The sequence below is a fragment of the Tachypleus tridentatus genome, chromosome 4, assembly GCF_004210375.1.
Source record: "Tachypleus tridentatus isolate NWPU-2018 chromosome 4, ASM421037v1, whole genome shotgun sequence".
NCBI lineage: Eukaryota > Metazoa > Arthropoda > Merostomata > Xiphosura > Limulidae > Tachypleus > Tachypleus tridentatus.
Genome location: NC_134828.1, coordinates 48,654,174 through 48,680,802, shown reverse-complemented (window position 1 = coordinate 48,680,802; position 26,629 = coordinate 48,654,174). Strand labels below are relative to the sequence as shown.

The following is a 26,629-nucleotide window of genomic DNA, read 5'->3' as shown; positions in this document are numbered from 1 at the left end:
CATAGGTCTGAGTTTCTATTTTGTGACTCTCAGATTTTGAAGTCACTTATTCAGGCACGCAGATCTGATCTTTCCTCTTTTCTTTGCCTTTCCCCACCCCAATTCTTACTTACTCTCTCATGTTATCTTTTGTCTGTCCACCTACTTTGAGTCTATCCAGCTGTTCCCTGAGGGATTTTTAAGAAATAATCCTTTTCTTATCTTTTCCTACATTGGTGCATTGTATCCTTCTCCTTTGTCTTTTCATATATGATTGCTTTGTTGTTGGGACCTCTTGGGCAGAGACACTTTTTTATATGCTTTTATTAATTCATAAAAATACTACCATAATGGATGAGTAATAATAGAAAAAATATACAAAAACAACTATACACAGTAATTATCTGTATATTAAAACAAGCACAGAGTAATTAGAATATAAATAATTGAACATTTCTATTTTAAATAACTTCATAATGTGAGTTAACCACATGGAATTCTATTTAGAGTAATTTGATCTCAGAACAGAATTACTTTGTGGACAAATGTAGAATCTTCTTTTGCCCAAAGGAATATAAGTTTTTTTCTGGAAGGAGTTAACAACAGCATACCAAGATTAAATATTGTGATATCATTAGCAGAATAAAATGATTAGTAAACATAAGCTTGATAAGTAGTTAAAATTCAGTATTCTTTAAATTTGTTGGTCACACATGCTCTGTATGGAAGACCTATAGTCTTAAGGCTCTCTTTTGTTGTAACCAAATTGGTCTTAATGCAAAACCAGTTTGTACTGGATACACTTGTACAATAAATCATTTGACTGTAAAAGATAGCATAGTAAATTTGACAAAGTGCTTGAAGTGGAAATACTATTTTACACTATGTCATACTATATGCTATTCTAGCAATTTTTGGGGAAGTTATTTCTAAGTTTTCATCCCATCTAAGGTTGTCCTAGATAATAACTTCAAAACTTCTAAATGTATCAATTGAAATAATCATATATTGTGACTAATGAATATTTAAAACTAGGTAATTCCAATAAGCCAAATGGTAATAAAGTAATTCATCATTTGCTGTTTTGTAACACTTTGCAAGAGAATCTGCTTTTATAACATGAGTCATATCATTGAAATAAAGATAGTAATTATCTTTTGAACATACAGATATTACATTGTTAATATAAATAACAAATATGTGAAGGTTAATAATTGAGCTCTAAGGAACTCTACAAGGAATATTATGGAAGTGAAACTTTAAACCATTAATTGAAGTAAAACATTGTCTATTGTTTAATAAGATTTTAAGATGTCTTACATTCTACCTTAGAAACCATTATGATTACAGTTTAAAAGTAGAACTGTATGATTAATGCCACCAAATGTTTTGATAATGTCTGGGTTTCAGACTAAAACAGTTTTCGTGTTTTCATAAGCTTTGAAAAGCTTTGTTGTAACTGCTGATAGATGCTTTTCAGTTGATTTCTCCTTATTGAAACAAAGTTGTGTATCACTTAAAACATTATTTTGTAAAAAGAACAATAATTTTATTTTATTTTAAAGTATTTGTTTAACAAATGTGGTAATCAAATAAAAATACATATTGGCTGATAATTTTCAAACATAATCTGGATTACCATCCTTGTTAATTTATGTGATCTCAATAACAAAAGAATTTTGAGAAATTTTCTTGTTCTATGTACTTTATCCACAAGTAGAGTTAAGGGTTCAATTATTGGTTTGCTAACAGATTTCATCACTAAAGATAATACATCATCCCAATGAGGTAAAGAGGAATATGAAAGTCCACCAATTGCTGTATTACTTTCAGTAGCAGTTGTAGGTGCAATATAAAATGGATTGCACTGTTAATTTATCTTAACAATTAATGTTAGTTGCATAATAAAATAATCATAAAACTGTTGACATTATTTTTAGGATGTGTAACAAGATAACCCATCTTATTACAAATATGTGAAGGTTTGCCTTTATTCTCTTCCTTCCTACTTTAGTACCTTGTATGTCACAAGATTCCTCACTTTGAAAACGTCAATCAAAACATTTGGCCTTATGGTCAGACACTAGATGCTGAACAAGTGTATGAAGTTCCAAATATTTATTTTTGGTACAGAGTTTACCTGTTTATTTGAAATGACTATAAAGTTTTTGTTTCTCTGTATTTTATGTAATAATATTATTGTCATCCAAGCTGGATACCTAGCATTATATAATTTCAGTAAATGGAAAAAGTAAGTTATACATGTTGCAGTAATGTTTTTTAAATGAGATAAAGGTTGAATTAACATCATAATCTTCATTTACAATATGGATCCAGTTAACAGAACTTCCAGTAGCAATAAAATTTTTCAAAGTGTCAGCATTAACCAGTCTTCTTTTTTTTTTTTTTTTTGAATGACTATAAATTTTGGCAGAACTTACAAGACAATAAAGGATAATGATAACACATACTGATCAGAAATATCTTAGTAGGTTACACCTGGAAATACATTGCAACAATTTGTAAAAATATTAAGAAGTATTGATAGTGCAGTTTAAACAGCTCTAGTGGGATTGTAAATACAAATGTGTGCATTAATTACAGACATTAAATTGTTTAATTTAAGGGCATAACTTTTGTCATTTGTAGTTTGGGCATACTTAAAAAAATTAAAATTACCGACAAAATACATAATTATTCAATTTAATATTATCAATGAGTGAAACATATATCTATGAATTCATTCCACTTTCCGGAAGGTGGAATTAACATATAAATTTAAATTCAGGGTGGGTATATACAACAATTCCACCACCATGCCCAGAGGACTGACCAATGAAATCCATATTGTAATTTAGTAAAGGGGGAGGCTTTTCTATGTAATACAGTGGCTTTAAAAATATCAGTATATCAGATTTTTTCAAAGTACAGTAAAACATTGAGTTAAAGTATTATGTGTCTAATGATTAATCTTCTAACATTTAAACATATTGGATTATTCTTGTTACTCATTATACAGCATATTAGTTGATTCCTCTTTATTCTGCTTTAAGTTAACTCTGAGTTGAAAAAACAAACAAACTATTAATCCTTTTGTCTAAATTTCAGGAAAAAATTTACAGCTATTTCAGTTAACCATTCTGTATTTTCAAGACAGCTGGTATGGATATTAAAACTTTAATTAGGTTAACCTTCTGTCTTGAGAATACATATTTACTTGAAGTGGGTTTCTTGTCATTATAAATTAACCATTTTATTTCAACAATGAATGAGGTTGATCTTGTTACTCTTTTTAAAGTTATCTGTTTGCAAGTTTTTACACAGAAACCATTTACTTATGGTCAATTATCACCATAAGTTGTTTTTAATATACCATCTTAATTGTCTTTATTCACTCCTCTTATAATAATTATCTGTTTTTCTGGTTCTTTTCTCTTGTGTTGGACCAGGATTAAATCACCTTTGGTGTCATCTGGAAATTCTTTAGCTGATTTTAATGGACTCTCAAATTGAATATCACCATTACTAGAAGTCTTGGTATTAATTATGTGTTGCTTGTTTTAGCTGCTGATACATAAGTTTTAGAACTGTTAGTTACCTTAGAATGTATTTCGTTATTATTTGTATTTTCTGGCATTAAATCTATTGCAGTATTTCCATGAAGAGACAGTAATTCTTGCCTACATTCTGCTATTTCATTGCAACATGACTTTAATTCATTCTTCAAACAGAAAATTTCATTTATTAAAAGATCTAATTTATTTTCCATTGTGCTAGCAAACTCTTCTATAAAAGCTAGCAACTACTGTCATGATTAACTAAAAAATGCACTTCATTAATCAAATTACTTTTATTTCAGTCTGAAAATTGTCTTTTTCCAGTTCGTCAGTGTTACAGTTTTTTTGTCATATTAGAAAATAAATTTGATAGTTTACTTTACATTTAAAATATTTCAATTGTTTAAGTCATATAAAGTACTAAAATTTTTGTATATAATATAAACACTTTTAATATGATACTTTAATCAACATATGTTAGAGGAAATAACAATATTTTCAGTTTGTAAGGTTTACCAGCTGCAACTTTCAAAGAGCAGATTTTGCATATGTCACTACCTATAACCATCTCATATTTCTTGCTTCATACCTAAGATACCTTCATCTGGCTTCTTTTCATCACCAGTCTCTTTTCAGGGATATCCCTGATTTCTTGTGTGTAAGCTGTGCACCAGTATTTCACCATTTTATCTCTAGTTTCCCAGCTTTTGCAGTCCTCTTCTGCTCCTATTTCTGTTTTTCATCAACCAGTTTTCTCTCCTCTCTCTGTCCCCCTTTTTGTATTTTTACTTCTCTGTGTCAACACCCTTGCAGATGCCTTCCATATGTCAGAATTGTTAGAGACTATCTCTTAGGTTCAAGCACAGTGGTAACATGGTTAGCCTGGTTTGCTCAGTTTTGGCACTCATTTGCAGCTAATTGTTAGTTCTTTTGGGTGTTGTTGGAGAGACTGGATCTTTGTTCATCCTTTCTTCCTATTCTTCTACCATTCCTTTTTCCTTCCCTTCTCCTTGAAATCTAATTTTGTTATCAGTGTCTATCAGAGATATTTTTGAATCTCTTGAAGCAAGATGCTATTAGAACATGTTTCTTCTTTCTCTAAGTTTTTATTCCAGTCTGTTTATCATCCCCAAGAAGACAGAGAATTGGCATTTTATTATTGATGATCCAGTTGCTTCATTAACCCTTGTTGTATCACCACAGGGTACTTTTCTTACCCTTAGATGGTCTTTCACTCCAGTTTGACATATGACCAAGGTAAAAAAAAATCTGATGTTTACTCTCACTTTTGTATTTTTCCTATGACCAAGTGTTACCTTTTGTTTGTTCATTGAGGCTGGATGTTTCAGTTCTGAACCCTCCCATTTGGTCTTGCATCTATTTTAGTCATTAGAGCATTTATTTATCAGATATATGACCTGGAACTATGGTGTCACTATTACATAACTGCCTGGCTCCATCCCAACAAGCATCCCACAACCATACCCTTCTTCTTCTTCAGGAATCTGCTTGATTGGGTTAGCTTGTCAGACTTTTAGAAGTCACATCTCACACCCACTCATTACTTATTCATTTTGGTGTATTTTTCAATTCCCATCTCAGCAGGGCCCAGTATCTTCCCCTTCATTTGTAGGACAAGTTACATAGACATCCTGAGAAGTTCAACCACAAAACACAGTGAACTCTGTTTGCATTTGAAGGCTGTTGGAAATATATCCATTGAGGTTACTCTCTACTGTGAATATCTCATGAGAAGTTAGTGTTGAGAGGAATTTGAAGAACATCCCCAAGTCAGAGATTATCACTGGTTTCTTTACCCAAGGAGTTTCTGCAGTGAGGTGTATCTCCACTCACAATGACAGAATTATACTGCTTACCAGTTTTCTGATTTTTACATTTATATCACCACATCCACATGCCATTGTCAAGGCAGGTTATCTGAACTGTAAGGTATAGCCATATATTCCCAATTCTTTCAGATGTGGACCATTTAAAACATCAATCAGAGAAGCTTTTCTCAAGTGATAATATCTTGTTTCTGTATATTTGACCTGGAGAAGGATTACAATACAACATTGAGATACAGCATTTTGTAAGACCTCCACTCATATGGGTTGCATGTACATTTACCCACTTTTATCCAAAACTTTTTAACAGACTGGCAATTCCAAGTCTTTGTGAGATTGACAGGAACCTGGAGTCCCTCAGGGCTGTGTATTGAGTGTAACACTTGTGTGTGAAGATTATTGCCATCACTACACAACTTCCTCCTGCACTTCTTACTACCATTGCAAGTGGGCTATTTATGTTGAACCTTTCCACATCTCATGTAAGTTGTTAAACATGAGGTTTCTTGAGAGGCAGCTTCAGACTGCCCTCAACTGCTTGTTGAAGTGGACCACATCAAACAGTTTTACCTTTTGTATCTCAGAAAGGCTGGTATTGGTATTAACACTTTTGCTGATAAGCAGAGAATAACATTTTGATCTTCCTATGTCATCTTCAGGTTAACAAAGTTTTACCTTTTCTTTTTCCAAAACCATTTGTATGCATTTTTGCCACCAACAAGATATGATCCCGAGCTTTTTCTTGATAATGTTCTTTCTGTGGTCTCTGAGGTAAAATTGTGGAACTTATCTTTGGCTGTAAGCTAATCTTCATTCCACACATCAAGTAGCTGTGTGTCAAGTGTACAAGAACACTAAACATCCTCTGTGTCCTGGGGCTGTGTTGTCCTTCCTCAGTGGGTTATGCTCTTTCAGAATAAGCAGTCCACCATTCTTTTTTTTGGCTTTTATGCCTAGTTGCAGCTGACTGAATTGGGTCTGTTTTTAGATGATGTTGCTGTCTCCACTGGTCAGCCCATCTTACCTTGGCTTATTATCATTCTCACCTGTGACTTTTCTTTGAGTCATCTAAGGAAGGTGAATACTCCCAATTAGAAGTACTGTCTTCTGTTTGCTGAACATCTTTCAAACCACCCTTCCATTCCTGCTGTGGTTTGTTGCAGTTTCGTATTTCACTCAGGATCCCCCTCTACAGTTTCTGTGTTCACTGCTGAGTTTTATGCCATTTTTCTTGCCCTGGATTACACAGAAATTATGCAGTACACTAATTGTACTATTTATACAAACTTGCTTAGCTCTCTACAAGCCCTGGAATCACTTCACATTTGGTTTCACCCTATTCTCTTCAATATTCAAAACCAACTTGCCCATATTTTCTTTATCTTCTGTTTCTATCCATTTTTTTATACCAGGCCTAGTTGGTATTCTTTCGAACATGCCAACACCACAGTTAAGTCCATTTGCTCTGGTCCTGTGACTGCCATGTTTGATCCGTATATGGATTACAATCCTGTATTCAAGGCATGGCTCTTCACCAGTTAGAAGTTGAATTGGAATGATAACAAGCTTTTCCAGATCAAATCTTCTGTTGCTCTTTGGCCATCTTGTTTACATAAGGATTGGTAAGATGAAGTTGATCATCATTTTTTTAAAATCTGGGACTGATATACTAATGTGTGGCCTTTACAACACTCAAGTTACAATAGCCCAGTGTTTACTGCATGCTATCAGTATGATATTTTAGACAAGTTTTTTCTATGGGTTCATCCCTAACAGTGCCTTTGGTGATGGTGACACTGTCCACCTTACTTGTACTTTTAAGTTTCTAAGGGTCATTGGTCTTTTTTATTCCACTTAAGTTTTTTTTACCTCCTTATTGAAGTTTTTTAGTTCTACTTTCATTTATTCTTACATGTAATGATTTTACTTTTATGTCTTTTTTTTGCCAGTTGTATGGCACAGATAGCCCAGTTGCTTTGAGCCAATAAATGCCAATCACCTACATTCATGTGTTGAACCAATAAATAGAAATTTTGTAAACTTTTACTGGAATCAGATTCATTTTCATGGATATCTTAGCTTTTCAAAAGTTCTGAGAATACATAGAAAATTCTTGAAAGTGCTTAAAATTTATATCTTTGGTATTTAGTGTGAACCATGCATTGAGAATTTGGTTTCCAAAGTCATAACCTCTCCTCTCATACTACATTAGAAGTTCCCTCTCTTTTATGGTCTAAGTCTTCTATCTTCCATGGAATTCCCTATCCCTTAGGGTCATGGACATTTGTCATTTTCGGTGGACTCTATAGAATCAGTGGAACCTTGATTAGGATCCCTTGGACTCCACAAATCACCTTTTTCCTTACCTACAAATTAATTTTACCTGGTGACTCAACAAAGTAAACACCTTACCAGATGTTTCTCTTCCCTTTTTTTTCATCTGGACATTCATCTATTTGCAGATACATCCTTGATTAGGTGTATTTGGACTCTTAAGTGTTTTCAGACTGCTGGTCCAATGTTGAATCATCTCTTCCTGTTAGTCTCTTGGAGCACTGGTTGTACATCAAGCTTTGAATTATTTCCTTTCAGTAGTCCAAGGGTGTCTAATCATGATTCATTCCAACAATTCAACTATTATTTCTTAAATAATAAAGGGGGCACCCAGTTACTTCTCTCATTTCTGGGCCCAGTTGTGACAACTTCGTCTTATTACTGGTCATATCCTTGGTGCCCTGATTCTTTTTGTTGAATGTCTTTCTCAACATTACAAGATTCTCCCAACAGAGTGGTCCCTCAATTTTTGGATGTTCAAGTGGCTATTCTGGCAGCTAGGCACTCTCTTTATGAGTGATTTTTCCATATTTCCCCTGTTGTGGTCTTTCCACATTATACAGCTATGGTTGTGGATGTATTCAGTAAGGGCTGCTTCAACCTTTATATTTATGCCTACTATCCTATTCATCTTTTCCCTTGGGTGCTTTCACTTATTCAAATCACTCTGTGCTAGACCTGTCTCATTGCTCTATATCAGCTTAATAATGTAAATGGTGCATTCTCCTAAGTTGCTCTTTGTCTCATGATTTCTTCCCAACCTTCTGTCCTACATCCTTAAAATAGTTTGTTTAGTTCTTTGATCAAGGTTTATTGCTTTCTATAATTGTGAATATATGGCAGCACTGTTAAGTACTTTTAATTTTCTTCATTCTCACTGTGTACTCTACTAACCTGTCCTTTCCTGATCCCTTTCATCTTCTTCTTCTTCTTACTGCCCTCTTGAATTGGGATATGAATGTTGTTCTCTATACCATTACCACTCCATCCATTTTACCATGCGTTCTTTGTACCATCTTTCTTTTAATACCTATTTCTTACTCCATTTTGCTTGCAGACATCACAGGTCAGCTATACATAGTGTAAACATTTCTCACATCCTTTACCATTGTCCCTGTATTCTACTCTATCCAGACCATGTTTTTCTCCTCAAAACTTCAATGCAGGAGAGAGAGAGAGTGCATTTACCCCATTTCTCTTTCATCCATTGTTTTTCTTTATTTTCATTCTTATTTTAATTAACTTTGTCCTGTATGGGTTGGGTGATTCACTGTTATGTGTCCCGTACTGCTCATTTTTTTGCAGTTTCCATTCCCAGACCTTTATCTCTTGGGACTTTCTCTCTATTTGAGATCTTTCTCATATTGCTCTGACAGCTTATCCATTTGTTATATACTTCTTTTGACAGGGATTCTTGTTGACTTTTCCAGGTCTCCTCATATCACCTTTCCCTCTCCCTGGCAGCTCATTTCCATCACTCTTTAAAGGAGATTATACAAACTTGCTTGTAGACTACACCTCATTCTCTTTTCACTCTTTACCTTTATGATATAGCTATTTGTTTTTGTTTTGGTTATCACTTGCCACCCATTTCTATTCTCTATATCCTTAATCAGTTTCTACTTTTACAAGGGTTCATTTATATCTCACAGGGTCACATTGAGCAGTATGCAGCACCTATCAGGTTATACTTAGGTTTAAATCTCCACCATGTGGCCATTCAATTCTGACACACTCAGTGATGAGATATTGTGTTCCACAAGACTGTTGGAGGTTTCCTTGCATTGTGTTGCTTCCTAAGCAAGGCCTGATCCAGACTTCACTGACTCATGGACTATCATGAGTAAAGAAGTGGCTGAATTTCTTCCCTTTCCTCTAGTACTACTTGAAAAAACTGGACTGACCTGCATTTATAAACAGGGTTCTGTGGTCACTTATTGCATAGTCTTAAGTGGAGTACAGGAGCCCTTACCACTTACTAGTTTTTATCCACTATGGAGAATTCTTCCTGAGTATGACTGATTCTATTCAGTAGAGAGTAGAGTGGTGGTGTTCTGTTGGTATTGGTGGTGTGAACCCTTTAATATATGTTTTCAGTTTTTCAAAATTTGGTTGATTCCTTGATCTTTGTTATAGTAAAAGTAAATTTTCAGCTATCTTCTCTTACAAACCCTTCTGTATTTCTCCCCATGGGAAATATGAAATATCTCATAACCATAGTAATTTGTTAAAGTTTTATGAGCACAATATCTTGAGAAACACTACCATCTGTTAAACTAAATTCACTTATAGTACTTACTAACTGGACTGATGATGATTGAAAACTCAATAACATACTCAACATGACACTAATTAATACTTGAATACAAATCAACACAGGTAATATGATATGTGTAAGACATAAAAGACTGTTTATAGAAAATCATGTAATACTTGCATCATGTGTTATGGAATTTTGTTTTCTTTGTGAATGTAATAAAATACTATATTTGGAGATGGTCTTATTTTCATTGTAGGGTAGTGTATTTAACAACTTGTGTTTAAGTTGTGAGAGCTATTCTATTAAAGATTACCTTTTCAAAATGTTATTGTTTCATTGCATTTTTTCTAATGTTAATATCATAATAATAATAATAATAATGTAAACTGTAAACAGTAAATAATGTAAACAGTTGTTATACACTGTTGGCCAAAGGCCAATGAACATAAAAAAAATAAGCATTTTGCATTGTTAGACTCAACAACTTATTTGAGTAGAGCTTCGAAGATGAAAATAAGAAAAGAGAAAATAAAAAACCTTTTTAGCATTTAATAGCATAAAATGTGAACACTATGAAATTAGCCTAAATACTAGCTGCTCAAAAGTTTAAGACCATACTGAAATGAAGCGTTAATCGGTAAACACGTAACAAAATTTAGTCATTTGTGTTCAAGCATTAGCGTTGTCAACATCTCCTGTGTCACATTGGGTAAAAGCATGGCAAAGGCTAAAAAGTTGATAGAGTCTGAACGTGGCAGAACTGTCACGCTGCAAAAGCAAGGTCTCTCTCAACGTGCCATCGCTGGTGAGATTGGGCGTAGTAAAACTACTGTTACAAATTTCTTAAAAGACCCTGAGGGATACAGAATGAGAATTTCAAGTGGTTGGCCCAAGAAAATTTCACTGGCATTGAGCAGGAGGATTTGGCGAGTTCTCCGACATGACACCAGCTGATCGTCAAACCAGATTATGGCTCTTATGGACGCAGAATACAGCTCACGAACATGCTTTATACACAAGAAATTTAATAGTGAATAGAAAGTTATTCTCTAAGAATCAGTTCCTTGTAGTGTAGTATTTTTTCAGTGTAAATTATTATCTGTTCAGTTAAACCATAGTTGTCCTATTCTAATATAAGTAGTTAGCCATTAAAGTGAAATGCAGCTGTATTGTCATAAATAGGTAGTCAGTAATGTGAACTACAACTGTTTTGTTGTAATATAAGTAGTTAACTGTTAGTGAAGTACAGCCGTCTTATTATAATAGTAGTAGTTAGCCATTAAAGTGAAATACATTTATCCTGCTGTAACCTAAGCATTCTCACTCAAAATTTTTATACTGCCCCACCTCACTTCATTGCCTTAAATAAGCCAAATTAAAATATATGAAAACCCCCACATACAGATAAATATTCTTCCATGAGCAGGAACGAAGAGGAACTACAATGTTCCTGAACACCCCTGTTGGGGGAGAGAATTCTTCAGATTTCTCTCTCTCTTATCTAAACCCCTGCCAAGGTTTTGTTTGTTCATTACATAAATATTTAGTCATTAAAAAGAATCTCAAATTGCTTTATAAGTAGTTGGCCATTATGGTGAAGCACAGTTTTTTTGTTATAATATTAGTGGTTAGCTATTAAGAAGGAAGCACAACTGCCTTGTTACAAGCAGTTAGCTATTAAGTTGAAGCACAACTGTATTATTTTGATACAAGTAGTTATTAATGAAAAATACCACTGCTTTGTTATGATGTAAGCAGTTAATCATTAAGGTGAAATAGAGTTGTCTTGCTATTATATTAGTAGGTAGGTGCAACTAAAGTGAAGCACCATTTGAATTTCATAATGTAAGCAGTTATTGGCCATTAAGATGGAGCAAAGTTATCATGTTATAATATGATTAATTAGCCATTAAAATGTAGTACAGCTTGCTTGTTCTAATAGAAGTTGTTAGCCTTACAGTGAAGTTCAGCTATCTTGTTGTACTAGAGGTAGTTGGCCATTACACTGAAGTACAGCTAGTTTGTTATAAATAGTTAACTACTAAAGTAGAACATTGCTATCTTGTTATAGTATTACAGTAGACTCTCTCTATTAAGACCATCTTTGAGATTGAACAAAAATGGTCTGAAGAGGAAAGTGGTTTTACAAGGGAACAATTAGTTTATCACTTAACTTAAAATAATTGAATATTGAATTGTAATATCGTGTGTGATATTTCTTGTATATTGCACATCTAAACTATTAATATTTTTTCTTATTTTGGATATTTTCTATTTTATTGTCTTCATTTTCATCATTCAAAGGATTTTATGAATTTTACTCGCACATTGTCTATTTATAAATTTTTAGTATTACACAAAAAGGTTGTTGATTGTGTATTGTTTTTTTATGTGATGTTAATGATTTCACTTTAAACATTATCTTCTACATTATTTAACTTGTCCATCACATTTAAATTGTTTATTGTGTTTTTATATGATGTTAATAATTTCACTTTAAACATTATCTTCTAAGTTATTTAAATTGTCCATCATTTTGATGAATGCTGGGTTTCAGTTCACAGTGGGCTACCTGATTTTATAAAGTGTTGTAAATTCGTAGACTTGGAATTGGAGACACTAGCAGTTGAACCAAAGGGATGTGGTAGTCTCTGTCTATGCTGTTGTCAATTAAGGGAAGATTGATGAAACATTTCACAAAACACTTTGATATTGTGTTATCTTGATTTCATGCATGGCAGATTTGATGCAAGTACAAGCATCTAGCACACGGATATTTTTCACGAAGTTTGTGATTAATATGCCTTTATCCATGTTTTATAACATAAAGTAGCCTAGGCACTTTTTGTAGTGGGCTTAGAATGTGGAAAAGATACCCTGGTTATAGCACTGATGGTGCTTTGAGAGGCAAGAACACAATTTTTACACTTTTAAGATTCACTTGACTGTGTGATATGGAATTCTCTAATAGCAAGGTAATGTTCAATGTTGTGCTTTCATGTACCTATTGAAGCCTACAGCACAGTCCTAAAAAACACTGTTGGCCATCCATGCCTTCTTGTTAGCATATCAAGCCATGGATAATTCAGTTTTTATGTTGAAGTTTTTGAAGCACCTGGGTTTTGTGTTCTTATTGATCACAAGAGAATGTTCAAATTCACCAACTCCATTCAAACATTTCCCCACAGAACACTTTTTCCCTTTTACACACATTTTATCTGGTAAACCATAATAGCTGACTTGAATTTCATCCATATTGCAGATGTCAGAAGGTGTATATATTCCTCTGTAATAGCAGGTTATATGGCAACCCATCAACAACTGTCATGACATTGACATTCCCACATTTACCACTGACTGTAAGTTGTGAAATGTTATGTCTGACTTTGAAATTGTAAGCCATCCAGATGATGCTTTGAAGTCAAAAACCCAGAGTAGAGTCTATTGTAAGTACCTTTCCTTGCAATATAAGTCCAAAAACTATAATTTTCATAGCACACGTTTTTGATGCCAAGACTGTAATGATGCATCAGGATCATCACTCATAAATTTGGAATAAATACATTTTTTGTAGACAACTGATTTTCTTCAGAGGCTGTCATTTATTCAGCTTTACACTTCAAAATTTGTGGATTTGTGTTTTTGTAACATTGAACTATTCAGCTAATTTGCACTAGCTTTTATTGCTAGCATTATGTGCCTGAATAACTGACTCTATCAGCCAGTGATCACTCAACCCAACCAGATGACTTTGCTTTTGACATCATTTTGGAATAGAATTTCGATGTCATGGAGATATATAAGAGCATTTGCAAGAGATTTCATTTCTGATCAAAATAGGATAAACTAATGTTACTTATTGATATGCAGTATTTATACACAGTGTATCTGTCATGGTAATGTTATTAACGAGTATATGAAAACATTGCTCTTTCAAGTGCCTTTTGTAACCATCTTCTATTAAATTCATAACCAATAGCAAAACTAGATTACAACTGATTGATTGCAATATAATTCTTGCCACCTGATATTACAGATAATTAACAATTTAGCTGATGGGAAAAATATTTTCTTATAAGAACATAGTATGGAGCCAAAATGAATCTTAAACTTCTCAAGTCATGAGAGAGCCAAAAAATCTCCTGACAAATACCCAGCTTTCTCATACAACATGTTCTTATTCTGTGTTTTATCACACATTATTTACTTAAAGAAAAATTATTTTTTGGATTAGAAGCAATGGTGAAAGTATTAAGGCTAATATAATAGGGCAGTCAAAAACGAAAAAAAAGGTTACACAGGTGAGTGATATATTTCTTGTTTTTCTTAACTATTCTTTATTTATTATTACAAAAGTGACTAAAGATGTAAAAATTATAAAATATTTTGTAATGATAAAGATGGGTGAATTGTAGGGACTGTAATATTTTGCCAACAATGAGGGAGTGGTCTTTTTGGAGATATGGTTGCAAAGGTAGAATCTACTGTAGTAGCTCACCATTAATGTGAAATACACATGTCTTGTTTTAATGTAAGTAGTTAACTATCATTCTTAATTTTGTTTACACGGCCTAGCGCATTAAGGCGTGCGCTTTGTAATCTGAGGGTCGCGGGTTCGCGCCCGAGTCGCGCCAAACATGCTCGCCCTCCCAGCCGTGGGGGGCATTATAATGTGACTGTCAATCCCACTTTTCGTTGGTAAAAGAGTAGCCCAAGAGTTGGCGGTGGGTGGTGATGACTAGCTGCCTTCCCTCTAGTCTTACACTGCTAAATTAGGGAAGGCTAGCACAGATAGCCCTCGAGTAGCTTTGTGCAAAATTCCAAAACAAACAAACAAAATTTTGTTTAACTCAAACTAGAGTTTATTATAAAATGTTTTTATAAATGTAAATAAAATCACAACCTGTGTCTCCAGAATATAACTTTATTAGCTCAATATTGAACTATTATAGCTTTGTCTGGAGCTATTGATGTCCTACAAGTTTCCTAATCCAGTTTAATGAACTGATAGTTAAACTGGATTAGGGAACTACTAGGATATTGATAGCTCATAATGAAGTTGTAATAGCAAAATATTGAGCTTATGAAGTTACATTCTGGAAACCTAGGTTATAATTGTATTTAAGAAGTTAATTATTAATGAAAAATAGCTGTCTTATCATAAGTAAATAGCCATTAAAAGGAAGTGCAGCTGTCTAGTTCTATTGTAAGCATTTAGTTATTAGGATGAAGTACAACTGTCTTGTTATAAGTAGTTAATTTTTAGTGAAGTTCAGCTATCCAGTTATAAATAATTAGCCATTAAAGTGAAAAAAACTATCTTATTCTAATATAAGTAGATAACTGTTTAGTGAAGTACAACAGTTTTGTTCTAATGTAAGTAATTAGTTGTTAAAGTGAAGTACAGCTATCTTGTAATAGCAGTTAACCATTAACATGAAATATATCTGGCTTATTCTGGCATTCAGTGATTGTTATACAATTGAAAGCTATCATGTTATATTATTTATTATGACAGTAAAAGTATTTGTTAATAAAAGTTATATTTTTAACACTCCTGTGAAAAGTGGGGCCTAATAGGCCCCAGAGCAACTTGAAAGGTTATTAATATTAGGCTAATAATTTTGTATTTAAATGAAATTGCCATTTAAATCCATTAATGAATGGATTAACGAGATTCCCACTGTCCCTATCTACTATCTAGCGAAACCACAGCCAGGGGAACGGGCTTGGAAAAATCAGGACTAGAAACGTCTTTTTGTAGGAGTGTTAAATATGTGGATCAGAGTTGCAAGAAATGTGTTTTTGAAACTTGTACCATAAGACTGTTAAATTTGTTTATATTTCCTTTGAGCTCATGATGTCTGATATAGTACAGGGTGTTCAGAAAGCCACTGTGCAGTTTTGTCTGTTAATAAATATATAAGTGCACAGTGACTTCCCAAACACCCTGTATAATACAATTATTTGATAACACACATCAGAGATAGTTTTGTAATTTTTCAAGCAAGGGGAGGACACACAAAATATTAACTGTTTTCTGAACTTCCACTCAGTTTTTGTTGTACTAAATATGCAGTTTATAAAAATTTTGAAAGTAGCCTGGAATCTAATTTATGAATTTGTCCTAACAATTTTGTGCTGTACTGTATGTTCTGTAATTCTCCATTTCCATTACTAGTGCCTGAACTTGTCAAATTTTGTGTTGTACAGTCTGATTCTCAAAATTCATTTGGAACCACAGACATAATAGGCAACTTTTTTCAGGATGTTTAATTACACTGTGCTGTGGAAAGTTATATTGAACATGCTTGCATTGTAACTATTTGTCTAATCTCATTACATGCTCTTATAATTTGTTGTGAATAATTTACCAAACTTGGCAATAGATACTACTTTATTTTCACACCAAATTCCACTTAAAATTCATAGTGACATTTATAATCTTTGGTTTCATGAATTTTAAATTATAGTACATACATGTATCAATGAATCAACATAAGATAACAGAATATGACTATATTATTATTTAGAGATGTACACAAACAGGATCACTTTTCTGTAGTAAATATATTTTTTCATTGAAACTACCAATTTATCTTGTATCAAAATCATTATTCTTAGTCATGTGAGATTTTATTCTTGTATCATTTTTTTAAAACAGATAATTTTGAGATGTGGATATTATACAGGACAAGGAATGTTTAATGTTGTTTCTTGCATTCTTCATAATATAATTTAAAATTTTACATGTCATGTGATATTAGAATGTCTCTGAGTAATGGACTTTAAAGAGTTGGAAGCAGGGGAAAAATTTTGTTTTTCAAAAATGTGAATGCACCTTTTCAAAGAATATCAAATATTTCAAATGTTATGGTACTTACAAATCACCATCATAATGTAATAAGTATTTTCTAAAGTGTTGCAGGTGGTCTCCAACTGAAGCAAGATCTTCAGTATATCTGCAACTGGATGTGGAAATCTTCATTAAGTTGTCAAGTTATTGAAGAAGTCATGGCCTGTGAAAAATTGCTCAAATTTTCAGCTTTGACTGATTTCCTAGCTACTCCTGAAAATAGGCCAGTGCAACTGATTAGCAGGCAGAATCGTGTTGTTCCGGTATCTCTAGGTGGGTCTCTTAACCAGATTTAGCAAAACTAGGATTTGATCTTGCTTTATTAAAAAACCAACTTGAAATAAGTAATTAAATATGTTTTATTCATTTTGTAATGCTTTATTTATGTGATAATCCATATATATATATATACAACTTCTGCTATCCTAGAATATGCAAAATTTGGCCTGGCATATATACTGCAGTCAGTGTTGAGAGACTGTGTTGGTAATGGATAACTAGGAGAATGTTAATCATTATTTTTGACTTCAATTAGATAACAAAAAATCATTCAGAATTTTAAATACTTGTAAGAGAAAATTTGGGATGATGTTTTGATATGCTTTCTAATTTCAAGTAATTTCCTAAGAAATTATCTTGAAACCAATAAAACACATTATGATGTGCCTCCCTTTTTTATTTAAATAACAATGGAGTTAACATAATATTTTATTCATATAAATACAAGTAGTATCACATTTAAGGTTGATATAAAATGCTTGAATTTCAGTGAGATTATGTGGAATTTTATATTTGGTTAGTATTTTTGTTCGATTATGTGGAAATATGGTGGTGGAAAACTATATAGCATCATCCAACTTTTTGCACGTTTCTTCAGATATGTGTTTCAGGATGATGCATTAGTGGATAATTATTATATCAATAGTTTCATAAGCTGTTTGAGTATTGTATCCGTAGTTTTTTTTTTCTATAAAAGAGGTTGTTACTGATAGGAAATTTGGAAGTTTATCTGCTACAACATGTATGTGATGCTATCATGGCCAAGTGTTACTAGCTAATTTCATAGAAAAGAGCAGTCCTTGTTTCTTTGAGCAAAGAAGAACTTTTAGTCCTTGTTTCTTTGAGCAAAGAAGAACTTTTGATGAGGCAAAATGATAGAATAATTCCAATTTACTGGATTTTATGAACTCCTGGTTACAGAGATATGGAAAGATGGACTATGTGAAGTAGCAGAAGAGAAAAGGTAGGAAGAAAGCTTCCACAGCAGCTGATGATTGTTTTCTGAAAGACATGAGCCTGCATAATCATTAATTATTATCCAAAGATCTCAAAAGAGCATGCCAGGAAACTTTAGAGGTTAGTCAAAGTGAGCACCATCAGGTCTCACCAGTTGGTCTCTCAACAAGACAAGTCAAGAAAGAAACGCTCCCTTACCAACAAGACGAAAAAGATGATATTCAACTGATTTTCAGCAACATACAGGAGCCCATTCTTTTTGCTTATTGATACCACTATTTTCAGTACAGCCCACTGCTTTTCACAAAATGCTTGGCTACAATTTCGAACTTTTTGCTAGCTCAATTGTGAGGACTACAAATAATTATGCTAAATATAAAGTTTGTCAAAAAGACGTTGATCTCTGGGAGAGAGTGCTTTACAATTCTACACCAATGGGAAAAAAACACTAAGCTAACAGTAAACAAGTAAGCATGAGTCTGAAATTGTTATTGAAGACAGGTAAATCTGTATTGTTAGAAATGAATTATTATAATCTATTGTTATATTCTAATCATAAAACTATTTGCCTGAAATCTTTTTAGAGCTATGAAGCTAGTGGTGCACACATTTTACTATTAGTGCATACACTTGTGGTAATTTCAGTTGCCCTGGAAAGTTAGCCAACTATTTTGTCTTTAAAAATGCAAACTTTTATTGTAATTTTGAACAGCTTTCTGTTTGAGTAATTCTGTTGTTTTTGCTATATTTATGGTAAAACGTTGGTTTTTATGTTAGTTTCATGTTTTATGTATTGTTGTATACATTTCAACAATAGATATTATGATTCAAGATGGTTACTTACTGACTTTGCATAACATTAATGGCTGTTGTTTTGCCAATAGAAAAAACAAAAAGAGCTGAAAATCGTTACTTGTATAACTTTACACATGTAGAAACTGTATATCTATTTCAAAAATTGTTTTGTTATGCCATTTTCTTTGATATTTTGTTTCTAAACTTTAGTGGAAAAAGTTATTACTAATACATCTATTAATGTTTTAAGATAAACATTTCAGTCTAAACAAACAGCACAACTTCAGACCTCTACCTGTACATTACCATCTCACATCTTCATCTCAATCAACACCTGCAGCCTCATCTACTTCTGTGTTAGAATATGTAACAAAGGTAGTTGCTTAAAAAACAGAAATTATCTGGATATTGCATGCCTTCAATAAGCACCACAACTTCTTCTCCAGTGCAGGAATAAACAGAATTTTTCAAGGCATGTTTTCTGATAGATCTATCACAAAGCACTTTGGCATATCAGCCTCGTATTTTGCTTCTTTTGGCTTAGCAACCTACTTTACATGTGTGCTAGAATAGAATGAAATCTTGAGAATTTGTTCTTCTCTTTGAGAGTATGAACAACTTTCTGCAAAAGAACTAGATGGAGTTTTGAATTCATCATTGGGGCCAAGGCACTGTGAAAACAAAGTATTTTACATTCAAGTTTCTGACATGGTCACTGCATTGATTCATGATGAAACTACAAATTTGAACATAAGAATTATGATTCAAATTTCAGTGGATGGTCCTGATGTGAATATGGTCTTTCCATGACAAGACTAACACTTCAGTGTATCATTACTAAATGTAGAAAGTTGTGGAATGTATAAAGTTTATGGTGCATGCAAAATTGCAAGGGATGCTGTTAATTGGAAACTGTATAAAATCTTGAATGCAATGTACAGTGTATATGCTTTTCTGTGTTACTTCAACAAGAAAAGAGGACTTTGTTAGAGTAGTGTGGACATCTACATTTCTATCTGTATTTTGCAAACACAAATCTTTGAAGAATGCCTAAAGATGCTCAGAGGGCCTTAGATCTACTTGATCCTCTCAGAACCTATAATGACAGTGTCATAATGTGTAACGTTTCAGACCCATAAACAGAATCATTTCAAACTGTAAAAGAAACTATAATGAAAGATGTGTTTTGGACACCTAAGCTAGCATTTTTCATTTCACTATTTAATAGACCAAGCTGAGCCTTTTCTTACAGTGTATCAATAGTATAAACCAATGTTACCATTTGCCCACAATGTTTTGCATGCTGTTACCATTAGCCTCTTTTTAAACCAAGAAAACCCTGGCATTGCTGCAGTGTTTTTGTTTAGCATTGCAGTGCATCCCCTTATAAAGCTCTCTGTGGTGGGTGAGTGTAGTGGGTACTAAAATGTATTCAATTTATTATTAATTCCCCAGTCTTTGGAAAAAATAAAATCGATATGAAAAGAAAACGATTATTGTAAAATGACCACATATGGACGACTCTGTTCAACAGTCATCATCACAGCCAGACTTAGCACCTCAGTTTCTCATTTTGTATTTGTTTTCTGCAAAATCCTTAGGGGTGATGTTTCCCTTTTTTATTCAAAAGGGATTAGAAGGAAGTTGCACTATGGAGATATTTTGGTGGAAACATCTACACTGCAAAACAGCAAACTCTTTCTGAAATCGAAGATTATTGTGGATATACCCGTTGAAGTTACTCCTCATGCTATTTTGAATTCTTCAAGAGGAGTTATTATTGAGAGGGATATAAAGAACATTCCTGAGTTGAAGATCTTTGCTGGTTTCTCGAGCCCAGGTGTTTATGCAGAGTGCTGTATTTCCACTCATAAATACAGAATAATGCTGCCTACCAGCATAGTTATTTTAACATCTACATCACCACGTCCACCTGCAAAAGTCAAGGCAGGTTATCTGAACTGTAAGGTACAGCCATATATTCCAAACCCCAGTGTCAACAGTTCAGTCATTCAACATGCTTTGTTGTGGTTCTTTGATGTGTGCTCATTGTGGTGGCAAAAACCGTGATACCTACAAGTTTGAACTGCAACCACACTATGTCCAAAGTAGGTGGAAGAGAAAGAGGTCCAACATTTAAAAATTGAATAATATTTCATATTAAAAAGAACATCTTGGACATATGTTGTTGTACTCTGTTCCACTGCTACAGCAGGAGTGCAGACAGATCTTTCTGTGCCTCCAGTAGAGTCATTCTCCAACCATGTGAAGAGTCTTTTGCCCTCCATGGTTAAGACAGTGGATATGTGAATGTATTCTCCAATCTTTGTTTTCACCAATTCTTCCAGTGCAATCAGTCCACTTCCTTTGGCCCCGGCTTTTGACACGTTTGGATCCATCTTCGTCAGCCTCAAGATGTCGAACAATTAATCATTCATGACCTTAGTTGATGGACTCTACATCTACAGATCCAAAAGCAGAATACATGGAGGTTGAAAGACTTCCTTTTAATAAAGAATAGTAATGAGGTAAAAATTGAAAGGGCTCTTCACCCAGTTATTCTTCACATAAGTAAAAATGGTCATTTTGATACGGTGGAACTATCAGGGTTTTCACTCTAAAATGGATGACATTAAAGATCTGATTAATTTTTATCATCATGTGTGTCTCTTCTAACAGAAACGTTTTTGAAACCTACCGATACAGTCACATTTTAGCACTTTTCTTTGTACTAAAATGTCAGGTTGTGTGATGGATGAGTCAATCAGCATGTGTCTAACCTGTCTTTGCCACTCGATACACCCTTGTTTCCATGTTTCCTTGGGCTGTATCATCACTTTTTGCTCACTGTACTTGTGTGTCCTGGAGAGACCTATTATCAATTAGACCTTGATATCCTCATTAAACAGTTGCAGTCTACCTTTTTAATAGTGGGGAACTTTAATGGGCATGTTCCCCTCTGGGGTGGTACTTGTATTGATGGGAGAGATCGTTCTATAGAGTAAATGCTCTTGGATCACAACCATTCTCTCTTCATCTTACTTATGCTTTTATCATTTGTAAGGGCCATTGGCCTTTTAAATTCTATTTAAGGTTTTATCTTAATTTTGTCCATTGATTTGTTTTAACTCAATTTCCTTTTACACCTTATAATAAGTTACTCTTTATTTTATTTTTACTGGTTGTTTGGTGCAGATAGCCTAGTTGCTTTGCACCAAAAAATGAGAACCAACCCAGAGAAGATAGAGAAAAACACCTGGTATCACTTAAAGTGATTAATTCATAAAATTATGTTACAAATCACAGAGTTGCAAGTAGCTTTGTGGTAGAGACAGTGTTTAATGAACTAAACAAGAAGGGAGTGATTAAACTTTAAATTTTGGATTTGAAGGATGCCTGCACAGCCACTCTTGTTTGTTTTACCAGTAAGTTCTTGACAAAGTACCCCTTCAACACATCCTTGTTAAGGATATGGCATGCATTGATCCTGATACTGTTCTAAGAAGCAAGACACAAACAAAATTTTTAAAAATTCTACATTTTTTTTTAAAAGAAAAGGTTCAACATCAATGACTGTGATTCAATATTCAATGAATTCTATTTATGGATTCAGCTGTTGGTAATGGGTTACTCAGCTCATTTTCAAGAATCACTTTTCATTTTTCTGTGACTGATTTGCTTGTCAAAAGCAATTCTTCCATCTCTGGCAGGCTAAGAAAACATTACTTCTTTTATTTCATGGACCTTTGACAGTAAAAAGCATTTGTCAATAAACAAAGAAGTTGAAGAAATGAACATAATGGAAGGAACTCTCACTTTCAGGAGGGTGATCACTGACAATGTGATAGATGCAGTTGAAGTTTCAAAAGTGGAAATCATATCCATTTTCAATGCTGGTAGTGCCTTCAGAAGATACAATATTCATCTCGGGGACCAGAAACATAGAGGCAGAAAAAAAGAAGAGAGAACATTTGGATGAGGAAAGTAGTATGCTGAAGAGCAAAAAAGATTGCCATTGATAAAGACTTTGAAACTATGATAGTTTTTAGCAGATGAATATATAAAGAAGGCTCAAACAAAAAAAAATATTTCTTTCATCACCATCTCCAACACTCTTAGATAGAGTATGAGAGACAAAAGTGGAGGAACAGGTAACTCTTAAACAGAAGTTGGATGAAAAGCAGCAAGAGCTTAAGTATTCTTAATTTTTCTATGCATAAAGTCCTAGTGTAAATACATGAGTGAGTAGTATACAACAGTTAACAATAGGTGTATGACAAAGAAGACTTCCTGTTACATATTTATCTGATGAAGAGAAAGAGCAGTGGTGTCCTTTAAAGAAAAAATCAACTACAGTGTGTGGATTGTGTACTTGTTATTACTGTAAATAAACTACTATCTGATTTTATAATCAGATTAATCTATACTTTGATTGTTTATATATTTTCTTATAGATAACACCTTGATGATTGGCCCTGTCACCCATGTTTCTTTATTTTCCAATGTCTTAAAGTATAAGGGATATGTTATGAATTATGTATATATCTGTCTTGAAATTCTTAATCCCCCAAACCAAACACATCCTTATGATCTGGGTGTATGAATGTTTCAGATCAGAAAGAGCTGTTATCTACCCTTCCCAAAAGTGATCAACTTTCAATGGCTTACAGTATACATAAAATGCCAAATAATACCAAAATGTATTTCTAGTACATGCTATTGTACCACAACATGTGACTTTTTGTCTTATGTATTCAAAATCATTTTAATATAGCATACTTAATCTTCTGTAATACATTTGGTTAAGTACTTAAATGGTGTTGTTTATCAGCAGTGAAGTTTTACATTATTAGACCTTCCCATATTGGCACAGTAACATTTCTCACTTTAATGACATCTCATATGCTTGGAGATAATAATACAGTTTGGGGATTGTTCATGTCATGTTCTCCCTTTAGGGTTGGCATTTATATCCTCCAACAGACATTTGATTAACATTAGATTAAATCATTTGCTACTTTCTTTAACTATTATTCTGGTCTGTGGTTCAGGATGAGAAGGATTTTTGCATAGAAACATTTGTTTATGATTAGTCTCATTTGTCTTTGAGGTTTAGCTCCTGGATTTGGTCAATAAAGTCAGGATCCTTTAATGGCTTCCCTTTCTGTCTGATTTTGAATTATTTTTCTTTGTTCTGCCTCCTATACCAACTTTCAGCATTTCTTCATCAGTATTTTGTTCAACTAAATTTTCACGCTTTATTTTACCTTGATTATTAGAATGGAATATTATCCTCTTTTGCTAAGTGCTGCCAAGTGTCCACTATTATCATTTACCAGTCTAAAGTGGTAGGCCTGTTGAAGGAAATTTGAAGGCTGGTTTCTTTGCTTCTGTGAGTGACATATTATTCTCTATACTACCTGTTTGCATGCCCTTGTTTTTGTATTTTCCATACTTTTATTAAGCTTGGGAAACTTTTGAGATTGTAATTTTTCATTTACGTGATTTTGTATTCTCTGACTTTGTGTGTGGAGGCTATTTAACATAATGTCAGTTCAGATCTGATTATCATTAACTTCTGATTCAAGTAAGTTTCATACATAGATCAGAACTATAAATTAAGCAACTTATAAACATAGGTAGTGTGAAATACCATCTTCATACCAAATTTGCCTGCAAAGAAGAAAGGTGTATCTTTCCAAAATGCTCATGTTACACGATTTTTATTCCTTCATACCATTTAGAATGCATTGATTTTTTAGTTGTGTATCCCTGCTGTTATTAATATTTTTGGTCATAATTTCAATGTGTATTATGCAGTCTGATCTGATGTATGTAGCCACTAACCTAATACTAATTGTAATCTTACTTAACCTTGTATTTATTCTGATAGGTGGCTACATGTTATCAGGCTTGTATTTAGGTTCTATTTGCTTGCACAAAATGTGATTTACATTTACCTAAAACAACATATTTTGTAGTTATATTATATGCAATTTGTAATGTTCAAGAATAAATGTATCTCTCTAAGATGATATAAAAATGTCTTTTATTCATTTTTAAAATTTCTTTTTATAGAAAATGAATACACTATTATATTTGTGTAGGTACTCTAAAGACAGCTAGTACAAGTATTAACATTTTAATTAAAATAAAGTACAGAAAAACGTTCTGACCTTCTTAGGCCATCTTTAGGTTAACAAAGAGAATTTGCAACTGATTGTTGTTGGGTGCAACTTAGGGACAAGAGTGTGAACGAGTACAGGAATATGTGTGGAGTGTTGCAGTTTATTAAGTAATATATATATAAATGTGTTCCTTTGTATTGATGTAATATTTGTTTTCTTATACAAATAGGGATTATTTCATTTTGCATTTGTTTCCCTACTTCGTATGTTGGTGTTTTCTGTGGTTGTTTAATTGACTTGCAGTGCTCAAAAACGTGCAAAGGTGTTTTTTTGTGTTGTTTTTTTTCAGTTTATTCATGAATAAAATTATTTTATTTTGTCATATAATGTACTATAGCATTGGAATTTTTTCCTTAAACACTAATTGTTTTTCTATTTAAAACATCAGTATATGTTTGGACTAATAAACATACAGTAACTGATCCTTTATCTCCATCTCTTCTTCTAATTGTTCTGTTAGAAAACACTGAGATATTATATTCAGCTGGAACAACACTGATGTGTAGTTTTATATCTGTAGGATCAGTGTCCACATTGTCTGAGTCTGACCAAAGAAGACTTCCTGTTACAGATTTATCTGATGAAGAGAAAGAGCATTGGCGTCCTTTAAAGAAAAAATCAACTACAGTGTGTGGATTGTGTACTTGTTATTACTGTAAATAAACTACTATCTAATCATGACCATACTGAATATATGGAAACTTGTAATTTTATATCAAAAGGATATATTTTAAAATAATGTTTCTGGCATAAAAAAAGTTTAAATTTGTGTCTGTTGTTTAATATTTCCATTCATTGCTGTAATTTGTGGAGGAAGATGGTGTGGTATTTAAAACTATAATAAATAAAAAGGCATCTGATTTATACCTGGGAAAATTATTACCTTCTGCCCCTATCACTGCATAAAACAACAGAACAATCCTGTCTCAAGAACTATACCAATTCACTTCAAGTCACACATCAGAATTTTTTTAAGTTGCTCTAAAATGAAAATAACAGAAATGGCACAAATACATTTGTACATATCTGAATATCAACAGATTGAAAAATGCTGTTATAATGAGACATTACTTTCCATCAAGCTACACCTGATTCATAGTTTATGAAACTGTGGCTGTAATGAACTTTATTTTTTAGGTGTTTCATTAAATTATTACAAAACAAGAGCATGATAATTAATTCAAAAGAATTACACCCCCTAACGAAATAGTCAGTGTCAAACACATTTGGTAACCTGTTACATAAACAGAATTCCCAACAACAAGACAATTTATTATCAAGATATGTGCACATTGATAAGTATCAAGTCACAGCATGCATAATCACTTTTATTTCTTATTGAGAAAGCCAATATTTATCTTCTGATCTGATGATTTTTGTTTTCTAAACTTGCTTGCTGTAGGAAGTGATTTCATAAAAAAAAAAAAAATGTATCATATATTTCACTGTGCCTTCCTAGTACCATTCAGCTTCATTCAAATGAGCAAACATTGTTGTAATTATTAATCATGTCATTCTTTCTCGATCCTTTGGTCATCTTTTAAATTATGTCTTTGATCCTACTTTGGCCTAACATG

At 33.1% G+C, this 26,629-nt stretch overlaps 1 protein-coding gene across 8 annotated transcripts in view; it reads left to right on the top strand.

The window, feature by feature from the left end:
• The window catches only part of LOC143249082 (coiled-coil domain-containing protein 142), a 90,340-nt gene extending 64,424 nt beyond the window's left edge, over window positions 1-25,916 (top strand). For 7 of the 8 annotated variants that reach the window (XM_076498298.1, XM_076498300.1, XM_076498301.1 and 4 more), the window contains 2 exons: window positions 16,898-17,106; window positions 25,573-25,916. In XM_076498298.1, coding sequence (XP_076354413.1) covers window positions 16,898-17,106; window positions 25,573-25,715 — 352 coding nt within the window. In that variant the 3' untranslated portion in view covers window positions 25,716-25,916. The other variant, XM_076498304.1, reaches the window with a different exon arrangement.
• Window positions 25,917-26,629: the final 713 nt, after the last annotated feature.